This window comes from Balaenoptera acutorostrata, chromosome 13 (assembly GCF_949987535.1).
Source record: "Balaenoptera acutorostrata chromosome 13, mBalAcu1.1, whole genome shotgun sequence".
In the NCBI taxonomy this organism is placed as follows: Eukaryota; Metazoa; Chordata; class Mammalia; order Artiodactyla; family Balaenopteridae; genus Balaenoptera; species Balaenoptera acutorostrata.
Genome location: NC_080076.1, coordinates 65,710,395 through 65,728,428, shown reverse-complemented (window position 1 = coordinate 65,728,428; position 18,034 = coordinate 65,710,395). Strand labels below are relative to the sequence as shown.

Below are 18,034 nucleotides of genomic sequence, written 5' to 3'. Positions count from 1 at the left end.
CGCCAGCTGCCTGAGGACTGCCAGCCTGTTAAGCCTGCCTGTGCTGCTTGCCCCTGGACCTTCCTCAGGGCCCATCCCCAGAGCCAGCTGGTGGACAGCAGAACTCAGAACCATTCCTGCCATTTCTTTGTTCAAATTTGCTCTGGTCATTCCTACCTTAGTTCTTGTAGTGCAAGCAATCACTCCAGCTGTCACCTAAGTGTCTTCATTTTTCCTCATTTTTGAATAATATTTCTGGGTTGTCTTTCTTTCTGAATGTAGATTTCATTCCATTTCTTCTCACCTTCATTTTTTCGATGTGCAGTCAGACATATGTAATGTGTCCTTATTCCTCTGACTGTTTTCACAGTTTCCTCTTTGTCTTTGATTTTCAAGAGTTTGACTATGATATGCCTGGCTGTTTGTTTGTTTTTATGTTTATACTGCTTGAGATTTGTTGGGATTCTTGGATCTATAAGTTGATCCAAAATTCATGAAATTTCAGGTCATCATTTCTTCAAAATTTTGTTATGCCCCATTCTCTCTCTTTTCTCCCTCCGAAGCACCATTATATTAAACTTTATTTCTTTTTTTTTTTTTTTTAATTTATTTGGCTGTGCCGGGTCTTAGTTGTGGCACACGGGATCTTTGTTGCTGCATGCAGGATGTTCGTTGCGGCGTGCAGGATCTTTTAGTTGCGGCATGCAGGCGCTTAGTTGCGGCATGTGGGATCTAGTTCCCTGACCAGGGATCGAATCCGGACCCCCTGCACTGGGAGCTCGGAGTCTTAACCACTGAACCACCAGGGAAGTCCCTAGACTTTCTACTGTGGTCTCTCAGATCCACAGTAGAATTACCTCTATTGTTACTCTCTATTCTTTTGATTGGAGAATTCTTATTTATTTTTCTTCAAGATCATTGACCCTTTCTTTTGCCATCTCCAAACTCTTCTTAAAATCCGTTAAAGTCCATCAAGTTACATTTTCATTACTGTTATACTTTTCAGTTTTAGAATTTCTATTTGGTTCTCTTTGACCATTTCCGTTTCTCTGCTGAAATTCTTTGTGGTCATTCATTATGGCCAATTTTTCCCTTGAGGACTTAAATATATTTATAAAAGCTGTTTTAAAATTTAATTCCAGGGACTTCCCTGGTGGCACAGTGGTTAAGAATCCGCCTGCCAATGCAGCGGACACAGGTTCGAGCCCTGGTCTGGGAAGATCCCACATGCTGCGATGCAACTAAGCCCGTGCGCCGCAACTACTGAGCCTGCACTCTAGAGCCCGTGAGCCACAATCACTGAGCCCGCATGCCACAACTCTAGCCCACGCGCCTAGAGCCCATGCTCCGCAACAAGAGAAGCCACCACAATGAGAAGCCCGCACACCGCAACAAAGAGTAGCCCCTGCTCTCTGCAATTAGAGAAAACCCGTGCACAGCAACAAAGACCCAATGCAGCCATAAATAAATAAATAAATAAATTTATTTTTTAAAAATTTAATTCCAACACCTGGATCATCCTGGGGCTGGTTTCTAGGAACTGCTTTTTCCTCTTGGCTAGGAATCACATTTCCATGTTCCTCACCCATCTAGTCATTTTTAGTTGCATTCTGGACACTGATGGCATTTTGTAGAGCCTTTGGAGTCTGTTATCTTCTGAAGTGTATTGGCCTTTGTTTCAGCAGGCCTTCCACTTTGAACTTTTGGAGGCATGGTTTTATTTTTGTGAGGGTGGATCTGTTGCAGTTTTGCCTTTAGTCCTACACAAACCTGTTAGTCTTGGAACCTAATTTTTTCTCCTAAGGTGTGGACTTGCTGTGGTTTCAGGGGAAGGCCCACAGTGTTTGCACAGCCCCTGTGACTTGGTGGGACTTGAGATCCAAACTCTCTGTCCCCCTGCAGTGGATGATCACTGAAATCTCTGCTCTCTCCTCCTTGAGTCTCGCTCCCACACGAGCAGTTCAGTCATCAACTAAGGATCTGATGGGAGTTTACATGCAGGTTTTCAGGGATTTTCTCCCTCATTTCCAGATGCTCTGGCTGACCCCAGCTGTTCTCTGGCACCTCAAGCCAGCAGGACTACAGCTTCCTGTTCCCATTCTGGTCACTGGTGCCCTGCCCTAGGGAGGGACCTCAGGGGAAATGCATATACACGCGAATCTCACTCAGTGCATTTCTTTTTCCAGTGGCTGGATTCCCTCTAGTTTCTGATTGCTTTTGGTTGCTCTTCAGTGCCTTCAGACAGTATCTTTTCTATTTTGTGTGGAGTTGATCACTTTTATTTGCGAAAAGTTAGCTTTATACAAGCTGCTCAGACACCACCCAGACCAGCCCCTCTGCCCCCTGTACATCTGTCTCACAAGCACCAATCCAGCTATGCTGCCTGTACGTTAAGACACACAGCGCCTAGTGGAACACTTGGAGCAGACCTGGCCTCCTGCTCCCCTGTGTGGCCCTGGCACACGAGAGCTGGAGGAGGAAAGCTGCAGGAAGTCGGGTCGGCTCTGAGCTGCAACCCTTTCCACGGACACATGGTGTGTGGAGCTCAGACCTTGCAAAGCAGGCTCCTCGGACCTGTCAGGATGGAAAACACAATGTAAAGGCTTCACGCCCAGGTTCATCAACAGCTGTGCCTTGAGCACCTACTACACACCAGGCACCATGCTGGGGACAGAGACATGAGGAAGGGAGGCTCCTTTAGGGCAAGAGAGAAACACCATTCCAGGAAGGCTTCCTGGAGGGACAGCCTTGCACTGAATCATAACCAAGGAGGGGGGCTGGCCAGGCAGAAGGTGGAGGCACAGCCTGGAAAAGGCTTAAGGGCCAGGCGTGTGCTGTGGGGGAAGTGATCCCACTCTCTGCCTCCCCGTGGCAGGACCTGGTCCTCGCAGCCCTGTAGGGCAGGTGGGGAGGGCCTCCCGGTGCAGCTCCTCGCCCGGTGTGCCCAGGCATGCACCTCTGGGAGGAGGCAGGCGCCGGGCGGGCCTCTGACCTGCAGAGAACGGCTGATGTGAACAACACTCCACTTGTACAATGTCTCCCCTTTGAAAACCAGATACTCCCTGAGCTATGGAAACCCAACCGCTTGCTGAGCGTCAGGACGTTATTATTATAATCACCCGGCCCAGTTCCAGCCACTGGGGCAGGACAATGCGCCTTTGAGGCCGCAGAGGGCTCGCCTCCCATCCACCCTCTCCCACAGGCAGGGGCCTGGCCGCACCTTCATGCCCCACGGGGCACCTGGGGGTCTGGGCATCAGTCTTCTCACTTGTCAGGTGGAGGCCCAAAGAAGACACGTCCAGATGTTGCTTCAATTGCCTCCCGTTCTGTCCCACGTCTTGACCCTGGTAGCTCAGGAGCCACTTACATCTGCTTTGGGGGAACTTATGGGTATGAAAATTCTTCAAAAATACTAAGACCATCAGGGGCCGTTAGCCATTCTTGCCATCATGGGCTGCATGCCTCGATAACATAATTATGAAAAGGGGGCCCGTGGGGGGCCGTGCCCAGTGCCTGGAGCCCTGGCTGGGTCAGTGGCTGGCGGCCAGGCAGGGAGCTGGGCCCTGCAGGCTCCTGACCCCCAGCTGCTATGTAACAAGGCCACAGTGCCTGTTGCTCATGGTTCCACTTTATTCCCAAGCTTTTGGTGTTACTTGATCATCAGTTTTATGCCATAAAGATCCCAAATTTATTAGGAAAAAAAAACCCCAACAAACTTAATTTCATGGAACTGCAGGCTCGATCACTGTCCCATGAAACCCTAGAGGCCAGAGTCTCAAGGCTTGAGCCAGGCCTGCCTCTCCTGTTTGCTTCTGCTGTCGCCGCTGGGCAGCCCTGGGGCTAGGCTGGAGCAGGACCAGCCAGGCAGTGAGGGCTCGGTGGTTCCTGAGCTCACCCGCGTTCATCAGGATTGGGTGTTCACCCTGCGGGTGTCCTGTCCCCAGTGGGGATCAGCTCCAAACAACAGGCACGCAGAGGGAGGTGGTCCTCCTGCTGCCCACTTGGACGGTGCTGGTATGGCTGCTGGGACCCGGGCTTGGGTTTCGGGATTAGGGACACCCGAGCACCATAAGCCACGTTGGGCTGGGATTAGGCGGGCTCAGCTCTAAGATGCTCTGCTGGCCCTGGGAAGGCACAGGTGCTTGGCTGGGGCCCAGGACGTGCAGGGTTCCCAGAGCCCTCGGGGCAGGCCCAGAAACCCGAGAGCTCTCCAGGAGCTGGGCCGCAGGGAGGGCCAGCCAATGGGGAGGAGTGGGCCTGGGGAGAGCAAACGGGGAGAGCGAGGGTCTGCATCAGGGCAGACTAGGCTGTGCTTCCCCCCACAGACGTCAGACCCAGGTCTGAAGGCCACAGCCCACCTGTCCTGAGGCCGCGCTCCAGCAGACCAAGAAGCAGCATCTGTAAAACAGTCTCCTCCCTCCCAGTGTTGCCCAAAAGATCCGGTGTGTCAGCAGGAGCGGGTCTCCTGCCAGACCCTGGCTACTCGGGGCGGACAACCCAGCTACTGTCCCCAGGCACCATGGCACCAGCCCAAGGCGGGTGCCATCTGTGGCCATCGGGATCAGGCATCGCTTCCACCAAAGACGCTTCCCGACGGGACTGGCCAGCAGAGGGATGTGCTGTGGGACCTTGGCGCTACAGCAGAGACAGGGCAGGGGACACTCGTGGGGCTGTTTGTGATGTGGCCACCTCGGGCCCAGGCACCCTGCTGGGCTTGTTCGCCCCGGGAGGGGGGGCATCTCCCGACCTGTTTCTGGCAGTGACCGGCCCACAACGTCCCCCCACGTGCACCCGGACTAGGACCCAAGGGTGGGCCGAGCAGGACCGGTGGGCGCTGACCAGAAAGGAGGTGGGCAGTGGAGGTCAGGGCAGGCTTGGTCAAGCTGGGCAGGAAGAGGCCATGGCTCAGGTGAGGGCACCCAGGGGTCCTGGGCTCCCAGAGGGGCTCAGGGATGAGTGGGGGCAGCCTGGAGCTCTTGGTGGCCTGGCCCAGACCCGGCCAGCACGGAGGAGCCTCTCATGGCGGACTCGTAAGAACCAGATGCTTCCGTGAGTGATGTGAGTGCAGGGCACTGAGGCCTCACGGTGGGGGGGTGCCCTGACTGGGGTGGGCCGGGCGCCCAGAGCCTGAACAGTGTCCGCAGGGCTCAGTCATGCGGCCTGGTGGCCCTGGGCCTCTGGACAAGCACACTGCCCAGCCTACTCACGACGTCCCTCTTGCAGGACCCTGGGCCACCTGCACCGCAGCAGCTCCTGGAAGCTCAGCGTCAGGCAGTGAGCAGTGGCTGAGGGTCTTGGGCTCAGCACTGGGGCCTGCTTCAGGCCAGGACACCAGCCACGTCTCTGAGCTGCTGCCTGGCTTGTGGCCACAGGACAGATGCCCCGACCTATGGGCACCACCTGACAACGGCTGTTTCTCATAGGGCAACTCCGCCTGGAGGGCCCCTGGCTGGACCTGGCAGTCACCTACTCAGCCAGGCCTGCTGCCGCGTGAAACTATGGCTGAGGCATGTGTAGGGTGGGTGTTCCCTGCTACCCACCCAGCAACACTGGGGGTCCCCACATGGCTGTGGGATGCTGGGGGGCACCCACGGCCTGCGGAGGGTGTGCAGCCCTCAGCCCAGCCCTTGAGGACTGGTCACCCTCCCCTGTGTATCCGCCTCCCCGGGGGCCTGGGACCTCGGGGACAGCACCTCAGGGGGCTGGGGGAGGACTGGGGTGGCAGCAGAGGGCTTCCCAATGGAGGGAGAGGCAGGGGAGGGGTGGGCTGGCCCCAGCAGCAGCTCCCTCACGTCACTGCACAACCCGCAGCCACAAGCAGATGAGTGCAGGACATCGCCGGGTCACTGTAGGTTACACAGAACAATCCGAGGAATTAAAGTCATATTTTCATTGCACCATAAAAACATGCCAAGGAGCAGGAGGCGGCCCTGGGCCCAGGTGGAGAGCACCTGGCCTGTGGGGTTCTGGCCCCTCCCTACGCTCCCTGGGAGGAGAGATTGGAGCCGGGCTTTGCCCAGGGAGGGGCCTCAGGCCACGCAGTGAGCGACCCTGGAGCCAGGCAGGCCCGAGGGACACACAAGCAGGACAGAATGCCCTGTGCCCAGCTCCGGCCTGAGACCCAAGAGTACAGTGGGCGCCTCCCCAAGTGCAGGGCGGGGGGCTGGGGGTCAGCGAGGGAAGCCTGGGTCTGCACACACCATCCCACTGGAGCCCCCAGGGCAGGGGGCACGGGGGACATGGCCGGGCCCTTTGTGGCTCCTGATGCTTGCGAACGGGGCCAGGCCCCTGCCTGCGACGGGGAGGGGGTGAGCCCCGCGTGGGGGAGGGGCCTCCACACTGGCGGCGCCCCAGGGCTGTCCCGAGCACCGTGGGGGCTTTGTTCTCCCTTCGGTGGCCACACAGGCTGCGTGAACTGGCCAGAGAGAGGATGTCGCAGGCACAGCTGGATCGAGGCTGCCCTGGGAAAGGGGCTGCAGGGGTACCAACGTGGGGTGGCCGCCTGGCAGGTGCGTGGGGCTCCCAGCCCGACTGCATCACCCGGCATCACAAGAAGCCGCGAGGCCGCCTCAGGTCCCTCTTTGGCCCCAAGTGGCCATCCCAATGCCCAGGCCCCGCCCCCATCCCGGTCAGCTGACCCCGCAAAGCCCGCCCCCTGCCTCCAAGGCTGGGAGGCCACGCCCAGCGCAGAGGGAACCTCCTCACGGGGCCACCAGCCGGGCGTTAAACGGGACACGGCTGATCGCGCTGCATTTGTCAAGAGGCCTGGCCCCTCCCGGCACTTGGCGTCTCAATGGGGCGTCTGAGGGCCGCTGCACACGCTTCACGCGAGCGGCGTCTGAGTTCCCGCAGGCCCATTAAGGCGCAAAGACATTCCTTTGTTCGCTGACAAGCAGGGTCCCACCCAGGGCTCCCGGGCGGCAGACTAAGTGATGTTTTCTTAGGGAAGACACGAGATTAACCGCCGCTAAAGCCCCAGTACAATGCCGGGCCCTGCCCGTCGCTGTCAGCGCCATCTCTCCGTGGTGACTGACAGGTGCCGGGGGCCTCCCTCCCCGTCAGCCTCCATGTGCGGGATTAGCCTGAGCCCAGCCGACAAGCTGGATGGGGCCCTGGGAAAGCGGAACATTCAGGGGACAGGGCCTCAGCACCATCCCACTCCTGTCACCGGCCATGGCACTGGCAGGTGGCTCTGGAACACAGCTTGCGTTCCCAGGAGGCTCTGCTCCAGGAGGAAAGGCGGGGTCCTCCAGGGCGGGGTGCTGGGGGCCCCCCGCACGCTGACCCCGGCACAGCATGACTCGGAAGGGATTCCCCACGGCAAGGGGGTGACAGACGGGCGGCCACCCCGGGCGCGTCGGGGACATCATGGGCAGGGCATGCTTCCGGAAAACACCCTCTTTATTTGTGCCCTGGAAACGCCAGTGGACTCAGACGTGGGCAGCCCGCGGGGGGTTTCTGCGCAAGTCGTCATCATCTGGCATGGGCGGGGGTGCGAGATGCAAGCCTGGGCCATCCCTGCAGGGTGCTCGGTGGTTGGTCCAGATGCACTGGGCAGGGGCGCAGCTCGCCCGGGCTCGGCCTTCAGCATCCTGCCTGCCGAGGATGGGGGTCAGCATGGGGTGGCCCCGCATCCCCACAGCCGCCTGCACACAGGGACTCTCGGGGGACAGAGGAGAAACCAGCCAAGGGGTGGCCCTGCCCCACCACCAGGTCGTGCATAACTGTTAGAAACACCCTGAAATGATAAAGCTCATCAGAGGCAGCCCTGTCCAGGAGCTGTGGAGGAGCCAGTGCCCTGGGTGCCCCAGGAGAGGCTCTGGGCCTGGCCCACTGCCCACTGATCCTCTGCCGTGGCTTGGCCCTTCACGCCCACCTGTGGGCATCCCGTGGGCGCTCACTGCTCTGTCCATAGTCCCCCGGGGCCCTCGGGACCCCCAACCCAGGAAAGGCCGACGGCCAGGGGATGCCCCTCTCAGGCTGACAGGTGGAAAGTCCCCAACCACAGGCATCCCCTTGGCTGGGGTCAGGCAGGGACTTGCTTATTTCCTCCTAGATGAGGCTCAGGACAAACACCACACCCCGGGGCTTCTGGCAGCCCACTCAGCCCAGCTTTGCAAAGTCTAACAGAACCAGACTGCGGGCGGCTCTGAGCACGAGGCTGTGTCTCCACCTTCTGGACAAGAGAGAAAGGAGCTGGGTTGTTCTGAGCGGGGCAGGTGGTAGGGAGGCCCACTGAGCATTCCACACCCCGAGTCCCCAACCCCCCCGCCCCCAGGACAGGCGCTACGGGGTGACCCCGGCCTCCAGACACCGCCTGCACATGAGGAGCAGCAGCAACCCGGCCGGGGTCTGGAGTGCCCTGTGGCGGGTGGGGCCCTCTCGGCAGGTGCAGCTTCTCCTGCACCTGGAGAGCAGTTCACAGTGGCACCCTACTCCCCTTAAACATAGGACCTACCCCGCATGCGTACCTGGTTTTGAGCCTCTGCTGAGCCTGGCCGTGGGGGCAGAAGTCATGCTGAGCACCCTGGGTCTAGGGATGGCCGCTTAGCCTCAGCAGCCGGTCACGGTGGGGTCCAGGCCCGAGCGCTTGGAGATGCGCAGCTTGGCCACCTCCTCGGCACAAGTTGGGTGGATGCCCACCGTCCGCATCACCTGCTCGTAGGAGGCCCCACACCTGCACGCCGGGGACAGGGGATTCGGGGGACGAGTCAGTGCAGGGAGGCGTGTTCGAGTCCCCCCCGCCCCCATCCTCAGGTGGCAGCACACGGGGGAGAGCTGGGAAGTCACGGTCTCCTCACCGTCCCCCAGCCCTGGCCCCCATCCTCTCTTCTCCAGCTGGCAGCCAGGAACACCTGCCAACACCTATGCTGGCCCCGCCCCACCTCCCTTGGAGCAAACACCCCGAGCCTGCAACAGCCAGGCAGCCCCACCTCCGGCCCACCTCCCACCTGCCTGGCCTGGCCTCCTGCTGCCTCCAGCCCACCAGGCACAGGCCCACTCGCCCTCCTCTCTGAGTTCAGCCCCCTCCCTCTGCTTCACCCCAGCCCTCCTGCCTCTGACAGCCCCTCACCAGCTGCCTGGCCTCTACACACCCAGAAACCCACCCCCACCAGAGCTTCCACAGCACGGGCCCTGGGGCCCCGCCATGCACAGCCTGCAGCTGGGACCGGCCCCACAGGACACGTGCCCCCCGGGCGGCCCTCCCAGCACACTTGATGCCGAGGCCCTGCTCCTGACTGCCTGGGCACTCAGCCCCCAACCCTCATTCTGAGCAGAGAAGACCCACCGTGCCCCTCAGGGCTGGCTGGGGACACGAGCCTGTTCCCCCCGGTGGCCCGGCCAGAGATGGACATGGCCACCTCTCAGGTGACCGACCGGACCCGTCCCGTTGGGCAGACCCTCTCTGAAAACATGACCACGAGTGACCCTGATGTGGCAGACTTCCGACAGCAGTGCCGCTGACTTTTGGGGGACCCCAGCCTGAGTGTCACGTAACGGCCGACATTCCTGTGGACTTACTTGATCCCCAGAGCAAATCCTTGAGTAACTTCGCCAGCATTGGGGCCAAGGAAGTGCAGGCCCAGCACCAGCTGTGGGGGCTCCCGCAGACACACCATCTGAAAGGCACTCGGTCAGCAGGGGCGTGCGCGGCCGTGGGGGCTCTCTCTCATCCCGGCCAGGCCCACGGGGATGCTCACCTTTATGTAACACTGGGACGCGTCCCGTTCAGGAATCACGAACTCCAGTGGTTTATAATACGCGTGATAAACCTGGGTGACAAGACACCGATTCCTGGGTCAGCGGCTGCAGCAAAATAAGCCCCGGAGATATTTTACAGCTCAACAGGCTGTGGGCACAGTGGTGGGGGGAGGGGCGGGCGCGGAACTGCCCACTCAGCCCGCAGGTTGTGGTCTGGGGCAAGGACAAGGCTCGGCTGGCCTCAGAGGCACCCCTCTCCTCCCGGCACGGCAGCCTGCGGACAGACCCTCTCCCACCAGGCCCAAGACCCCCAAGAACTACAGCAGTGGAACGGGTGAAGACTGGCCACCCTCTGACTTGCCCCAGAGCCCGAGGCTCAGTGCAGGCACGGGCACCGCCCAGGAGCACAGCCCAGGTGGACACTGCAGAGAATGGACGGGGCGACCGCGGGCAGTGAAAGGGGGGCCCGGCCGCCCGTCTGGCCTCCCTCGGGCACCTCAGTGCTCGCCGGGCCCTCACTCGAGCCAGGAGGCGGGGCGGGCGCGGCCCCCACCGGAGCTGCTGGACAAAGGCTTTCAGCGCCTGAGAAGGGCCGATAGCGCGTTCGGGGCTGCGGCCGAGTAAAATATGAGCAGAGCCCTCACATGTGCTGCACAGCCATTATTAATTAATGCAGCTTCAGAGAATATTGTTCTAACGAAGACAGAATTGAAAAGAAAACAAACAAAGGGCATTTGGCCATTCAACATTGTGAAACATAAAACAACATCACGGAATGCCATGGACACATGTCCCAGGGCACTTGTGATGAATTGAACAAAAATAGCAAATAAAGTGCCGTTGATGGAGGGGACCGGGGCGCAGGGATGCAGGGCAGGCACTGGAGCCTGGGCGCTCATTCCCAAAGGGCCCCCGGCTGCTCTGGTGGCCACGGGGGTCCGGTTTCTCCCAGCCCGCCTGCAAGCTGCCACAGCACCCACAGCCCACCAGGCTACCTGGGGCACACACTGTGGCCAAAGCAGACCCCAGAGAAACCCCCGTCTGATGACAAACCCCTCCCTCCAGGGTGGATGCCTGGGTCTGGGCTGTCAGAGGCCCACAAGGACCAGACTTGTGGAGGAGGCACAGGGCCAGGAGGGGGCAGAAGGGCAGGGGTGGAGGCGAGCAGAGGTCAGAGGGCAGGAGGAGTCTTTCAGGTCAAGGCAGACATGCACCCCACCCCGCTGAGGTGGACCACAGCCCAAAGGCCCCCTCATTCCCGGGGCTGCCCGCCAGCACCGCCAGCCCACCACAGCCATCGTTCTGGGCCCCACGCCCCGCCCTGCCAAGCTGCAGGCCCTGGGAAGCAGGACGCCAACACTCCCGCTTGCCGCGGGCCTCTGTGGGGGGTGGCCATGATGGGGTGGAGGGCCACACAGGCCTGTGTCCTGGCATCCCCCTCCCCGGGGCCCTGACTCACCTCCACACGCTCCTCTCCATGGCGAGCCACAGCCTCCTCCTCTGAGAGCCCCACACAGCCATACTCCAGCGGTGTGAAGACCGTCGTGGGGACCTGGAGGGTGGGCCGGGATCAGGCACCAGAGTGAAGACCCCACTGGGGTACACCGAGAGCAGTAGTTGCAGGCCAGTCCCTGGACGGGCGACCCCCTCGCTTGTTCCCGGGCTGCACCTCACACACAGGCACACACGCACACACGCACATGCTCGCACGCACAGACACACGTGCACCCCCAGAACAAGCTGCAGCTCCCGCAAGCTGGAAGTGGCATCTGAAGAGGAGGGGCACTCACGTTGTCATAGTCCATCAGGTCTGAGGACCGACTGCAGAGCCGCTGGGCTAAGAGCCTCCCGGCCATGATAGCCGTGGGCGTCAGCTCTGGCCGCCCCTGGAAGGCGGGAGCATGGGGTTACTTCAGCTTGACCCTCGGTGGGGGTACCGCCTTCCCAGTGGGGCGTCTCCCCCAGACGCATTTTGCCTCTGCTTGTTCCCGCATGCTCCCCTCTGTCCTGCTCGGGGGAGACACCTGTGGTCACGGCCCCTTCCCTGGAAAAGGGGGTGAGCCGCTAACGAGCCCGGCCACACCGGCCACACCGCCCGTACCCACTTGTGACTTCTCTCAGGACCCTTTCTTCACATCAGTGCCTTTGCAGAGCTGCCCCCACAACAAAGCTCAAAAGGGACCCAGCCACCATTTACCCATTCGCACTAACGGATTCGGGCTAAGACGGGCCCTGGGAGCAGCAGTGGGCTCCGACACGCAGCTTGTCTGGCACGTCAAGCCCATTACCGAGCCCAGATCGGACGCCGTTCTGTGGAGGCCTCTGCCCCAGGGTGTGTCCTGTCGGGGAGCAGGGGGTGGCACAGCCCCCGTATCCCCACACGCGTCGGCCTGGGACCGGCCGCCAATCACCCCTGCAGCAGCAGGAAATACAGATGTTGTTTGACATTCCAGAAATGAATGGAGATCGGCAGCGATAAAGCCGCGTAGGCAGCCTGTGCATTCCACTGGCCTGACTAACGGGGACACAGCCCACACGGCACACGAGGTCGCCCTGAACCACGGCCTCCCCTCGCCAGACCCCTGGGGGTTAACGCTTCTTGCTGCTCAGAGTGACCTTTCTGAGGGAGCAGGATGAGTGTTTTAAGACACAGCACTGCCCAGCTAAGCGGCCAGGTCCCCGGGGCAGCGAGCAATCGTGAAGCCTCATCCACACCAATGGGCCGACTAGGTGGCCAGATGACCCAGCGGGGGGAGCGGCTGGAGCTCTGACGCACCCAGCGGGCTGTCCCCGCGGTCACAACACAGGGGTCTGTTTCCCACGCTGCATCTCATGAGCCAGGGTTCATGGGGGGCTCGAGGCTCAAGCGGCAGCCAACTGGCTCCCATCTGAGCACTGGCCACAGCAGGGGCCAGTACATTGGGGACACCGGGGCCAGGCTGTAGTGCAGGACACTACACTCCGGTTCATTGGGGACACCGGGCCAGGCTGTAGTGCAGGACAGACTGTCTCCAGATGAGCAGGCTGGCCCTTCAGGAACAAAGGGAGGCCCAGCCATGCATGGCCTCCCTGCCCCGCCCATCTCCACATGTGTGCCAGGCTCTCTGGAAGCCCCCCACCTATCATAAGCTGCAGCAGAGGCTGGGGAGGCTGAGGGAGGGGCGGTCCCACAGCATCGATGACGACTGCCACCTTTCTGACCCCCACACTGAGCATCTCCTGACACCTGAAATAGCTCATTTGCTTGTCATCTGTGACTGTGACAGAACGTCACCTCCACGAGGGCTGGGACTTCTGTCTGTTCCTGCAGTGACCCCAGAACCCAGAAAAGTGCCTGGTGCTCAATGTGTGAAGAATGAACGTAAACTAACACCACGGTGGGTTTCACAGCACCCCCAAACTCATGTCCCCCCAGAACCTCAGGCTGTGCCCTCCTGGGAAGTCGGTGTCTTTGCAGGGGTAATTAAAGTGAGGATTGACATGAGGTCAGCCTGGATTCAGGCGGCCCTAAATCCAGGGACAGGCAGGCCCCAGAGGAGATGGTTGTGAAGATACCCGGGGCCTCAGAAGCTGGACCTGGCGAGGAGGGTCCTCCCCAGAGGAGGGAGCGCAGCCCTGACGCCTTGATCTCGGATTTTGGGCCTCCAGAGCAGGAGGGAACAAATTCTGCTGTTCTGACCACCCAGTTCGTGGCGCTTTGTGGCGGCACCGTAGAGAGGCCTGCTAGGTCTGGGGGCCCAGCCTATGACTGGGACCCTGCCCTGACTGCCCTCCTTGGGACGCAATGCACGCGTGCAGGACAGGCCGACTGATCCTGAGGCGCTGGGGCCCATAGCTGAGCAGCCCCCAGTGTTGCTGGGCCCGTAAGGGGGGCCACTGACTGATGCCTCCCAAGCCAGGCTCATGGGGGTGCTGACCGCCCAAGATCAGAGGTAAACCGAGGCCAGGAGGTTGAGGCTGCTGCATGGTGTGCAAACAGACACCATCCCTCAGAGCTGACCCGTGAGGAGCTTCACGGCAGGATCTGTGGACGGTGCCCCCTTGTCCACCCGCCCGTCCACAGAGAGGAGGAGCGTGGAGGCGGGGGTGATGCCAAGTCCTCCTGGGGCTCAGCGCAGAGCCCTTGTGAGCCACATGGTAGGGGTACGGGGTCGGGGGACGGGGTTGGGGGAGGCAGCGGCGCAGGCCGTACCTCCGCCACATCTCCGATGGCATAGATGTGGGGGACGGAGGTGGCTTCCTGGGCGTCAACCAGGATCTTCTGAGTGTTGGGGTTGGTACGCACACCAGCCTTCTCCAAATTCAGACCTCTGGTTTCTGGAACTCGGCCTGAAGGACACAAAGAGCAAGGCTGGGAGGTTTTTGTTAGTGGTTCTGACCGAGATTCCTTGTTTTATTTAAAACCCTTCTCAGAATGTCCACTTAGAATTGGTAAGACATCAAGCACCAACAGTGCCAAGGGCCTCAAACACGCGCTCACACATGTATGTACGTATACACACACGTGTGTATACATGTGCACACACAAACACCTGCATAGAGACTCAGTGAAAGGACGGAGCAGGAATGGGGAGGAAATGGGGTGGATGGAGAGTCAGCAACAAGACCCTCCTAAACACATCCTATGATACAATTTTGTTTCTTTAAATCATATACACAGTTTATACGTATACATATTCAAAAAGTAAAATTAAATGTGGAAAAAAATCCCTATAACCCATAAACAACCTAAAACAAAGGGGTCTATTGTAACAGAACACGTGGAAAGACAACTCGGGAGACCCTGCGAACCCACACTGGAACTGTACCTCCGAGGGTCACGTCCCCACAAGTGCAGATGCTAACAGGTCCTACATGTCACTCAAAGAGGACGGTTCAAACTCCGTAACGTCAACTTTGAATTGGAAATTCATGATTTTTTAAAAATACAAGGCTCCTGGCTCTGACCACAGAAACGGTGTAGAAGCAGCAGCAACCAAGGGCGATGTGCCCCCAGCCCCAGACTGTGCTCCCTAAGCCCCTCCCCACTGAAGGGGCCGGACTCCGAGGGGCCAGGGACCCCAGGCCACATGGTGGAGTGATGGATGGGAAGGATCAGCACGGCCACAGGCTCAGCCCGACAGGACCTTGCAGCCTCTGAAGGCATCAGCCTGAGGAGAAGTCGGAAACAGGACCCAGGCCTCACAGACACTGGGGCCCCATCCCCTGCGTGCATTTCCCGTCAGGGGTGTCTCAGGGTCCTCACGTGGCCCCCCTGGGCTGGCCTCCGCCCCCACCAAGACACCCCTCCTGCAGCTTGTGCGAGGCAGGACGGTGCTCCACGTGGGTTTACCTCTCTCTGCCACGAGGCTGTGGCCTCATGTCCCCACATCTGGCAGCAGCCGTTCCCCCAGCACCCGTGGCCCACGAGCTGACCCAAAGGAGGCAGACAGTGTGCACGACCTCGCCCCCCGACTCCCCGGGCAGCCCCAGCTCCAAGACCTCCAGGGCCTGCACTGCACACCCTCCCATCCTTGCAGGCAGTCAGAGCATGAACCCTGCTCTTGGGGGAGAGGCCAGGAGGGGCAGTGTCAGGCACTGCCGGCTCCGTGTGCTCACAGCCTGGGCCCCGTCACAGCTGAGCTGCCTCACCACCCTCTCTCCCAGTTCAGACGATGTGGCCTCGTCGAGCCAGGGTGGCAAGGGCCGCTCTTCCTGCCCGACCCCAGGGGGGCAGCGGGTGGCCCCCGTCACCGTGGCTGGGGGATCCCGACGGCAGGATGCATGACTTCAAAGGCACACTTTCCACAGCTTCCACGGCTCAGGCCCCAGAGGTCGGGTGGCGGCTGGTGGAGCCCAGGGAGGGGAGCCTTAAGTCTCCAGCTGCTCTCCTGGCGGGAAGTCAAAACACAGGCTCAGCTAAGCCTGCTTCTTGAGCCGATGGCTCCGGCCTCTGCATTCGGCTCGGCCCCAGGAATCGGGGGCTGAGGGCTGGCGCCCTTCGCCGTCAGATTGGACACGGGCAGTGCAAGGCCAGGAGGGCCCCACCTTCTGACGGCACCAGTGCTGGCCCTATGGTCCTGATGGAGACCCATGAGTGCAGAGTGGGACTTGCCGCCTGCCCAGCATCCTGCCAAGGCGCCTGGGGACCCAGTGGGCACCTGGGAGGGGACTGGACTGTGCTCCCAGAGAGGAAGGAGCTGGCCCCACAGGCAGGACTGGAGGGCATGGGCTTAGTGGGCGACAGTCCCTTATGCAGCGGCTCATAGCTCAGTCCTCAGGTTCCTCCCCAGGCCCCCGGGCCCTGCGCCTCCCGGTGACACTCTGGGCTGGGGCTAGAGAGTCCGAGGGCAAAGCCGGCAGCACTTGGACCAGCTGCTCTGACGCCGGCCACGCTGTCCCGGGCTCTCCCCTGCACCCCTGCCTGGCTGGTCACAGGAGGTCAAGAGTGCTTCCTCTTGTGCCTGTGGTAACCATGGTAACTACACACCTTGCAGATGCCAGCAAACCATATCCCAGATCCCGAAGGAAATAAAGATAAATTTGAAAGTAGTAACAGGAGACGGTAACATATGCTGGAGTTAGGTGGCCTCTGCAGTCCATTTTGAAGCCAGGATTTTTTAGGACGCTCTGTGTACGTGAACTTGGAAAGTATGTGGGATGTGTGAGCCAGGCCACTGGTAAAAAGAATAAATGGATGGTTGATAGGGGGTGGGGGGCAGTACAGTGAAGGACAGGCCGCATGCAGCAGGCACTCCACTGACGCTTCCAGAATGAACAGTGAAGGGAGGGGCTGGAGCAGGCGAAGCCCCAGGGGCAGCCGCGGGCACCTCAGGGCTTGGAAGCTGGGCCTTACGGATGAGGCCTGGGGTGGGCAAGCCCTGGACAGGGGTCACACGGGGAGGGAGAGGCCCACGCCCTCTGCCGCGCTGCCCCCTCGTGCTCAGAGCAGGGGGTCATGCCCTCCCTTTCAGCTCAGGCCCAGAGCCCCAGAGGAAGATGGAAAACGGCTGTGGGGTCCGGGGGGGTACCCAGTGGCTGGTCGCTCAGATGCCAGCTCAGGCCCAGGCTGGGCTTACATGGCAACGGTCACGTCATCCTCCGACCGCCTCCCTTGCACCCTGTGTGCAGGTAGTGCTCCTCCCACGACTGGTGGAGGCCCGTCCCGGTCACCCTGCACGTCACGGTCACACACTGCCCTGTCCGGCACGTGGGCTGCCTGCTCCTCGCCCTGCACGGGGTTGGTGGGCCCCCAGGATGAGGATGGCATCCTCAGGGGGGCTTCGGGGCACAGGCAGGGCTGCCCCCTCCTCAGGGGCAGTGGGCTCTGCTCATTTGCAGGGCAGTGGAGGGGGGACTGTGAGGACTGAATTTGCACTTCTTTGACTACTAGTAAAATTCGGTGTTTTTTTGGCCACATGTTAAATTAGCTGTGTCTCCTCTTGAGAATGTCCGATCCTGCCCTTTTCATTCATTTATACGCATCCTCGTGATTCTCTTGCCTTGTAAGAGTTTCTTCCTTAAAACCCGTGTGACTCGCTGCCGTGCTTACTACAAATGACGAGAGCACTAGAATCCCACGTATGAGCAGACACCCAGCTTCCTCCTTCGAGGTGATGTCCACACACCCTGCCCTTGGAGCTGCCCCTCGCCTGCTGGGCAGAGTCCCTTGGGGGGACTGTGTGAGCCCCGGTGCCTCGAAGCTGGGATGGCCCTCCCTCCCAGCGCAGACTGCCCAGGACACCCAGGGCAGCGTTGCGCCCGAGAGCTCTCGGTGCGACTGGGCCAGTCCAGCCTCCTCTGGTCGCACTGGGAGAACCACCAGCTGCTGGTCATGGCTACCTTCTCTGCGGCACACGGGGACGCAGACAACCAGACACACGTCCTCTCACGTGCCTCATGCCTCCCGTTACAGGAAGACGGGCGTTCCCTCCAATTTCACGCCTCCTTGGAGCACACTTCCCGACGAGCAGGGGGATCGTGTAACGAGGGAAGATTTAAGTGCCGGCAGGAGTGTGAAAGGTGAGCACGGGCTGTGGTCAGACCGCAGCAAGGGTGCACAGGCAGCCTGCAAGGTGCCAGGAGGCAGGGACCCACCCTGGGTGACCCTCCCAGGGGGCACAGGCAGGCCACTGTGGAGTCCCCACCTAAGAGAACATAGCCACACAGGGGTCTCCCGCAGCCACAGCAAGACGCGGTCCCAGGGAACAGGCCTGGTAGCCTTGGCCCGAGGCTGGCCCAACCAGGTTGCATCTGCGCTCAGACTACCAGCTCCTCCCTAACCTCCAAGAGGCAGCCCTGGACGGAGAAGGGGCCCCGGCTGCAGGCATCCTGGGCACCTTGGGCCCCCATCACTGTGTCCTCAGGCCCGAGG

General features: G+C 60.6%; 1 protein-coding gene across 4 annotated transcripts in view; it reads right to left on the bottom strand.

Annotated features, from left to right (window-relative positions):
- Positions 1-1,494: 1,494 nt before the first annotated feature.
- The window catches only part of TXNRD2 (thioredoxin reductase 2), a 40,514-nt gene continuing 23,974 nt past the window's right edge, over positions 1,495-18,034 (bottom strand). The window contains exons 12-19 of one of the 4 annotated variants that reach the window (XM_057527317.1): positions 13,874-14,010; positions 11,472-11,567; positions 11,141-11,233; positions 9,681-9,752; positions 9,502-9,599; positions 8,451-8,656; positions 3,200-7,575; positions 1,495-2,553 (exon numbers count right to left, since the gene is read on the bottom strand). In XM_057527317.1, coding sequence (XP_057383300.1) covers positions 8,533-8,656; positions 9,502-9,599; positions 9,681-9,752; positions 11,141-11,233; positions 11,472-11,567; positions 13,874-14,010 — 620 coding nt within the window. In that variant the 3' untranslated portion in view covers positions 1,495-2,553; positions 3,200-7,575; positions 8,451-8,532. The other 3 variants (XM_057527318.1, XM_057527319.1, XM_057527321.1) reach the window with 3 other exon arrangements.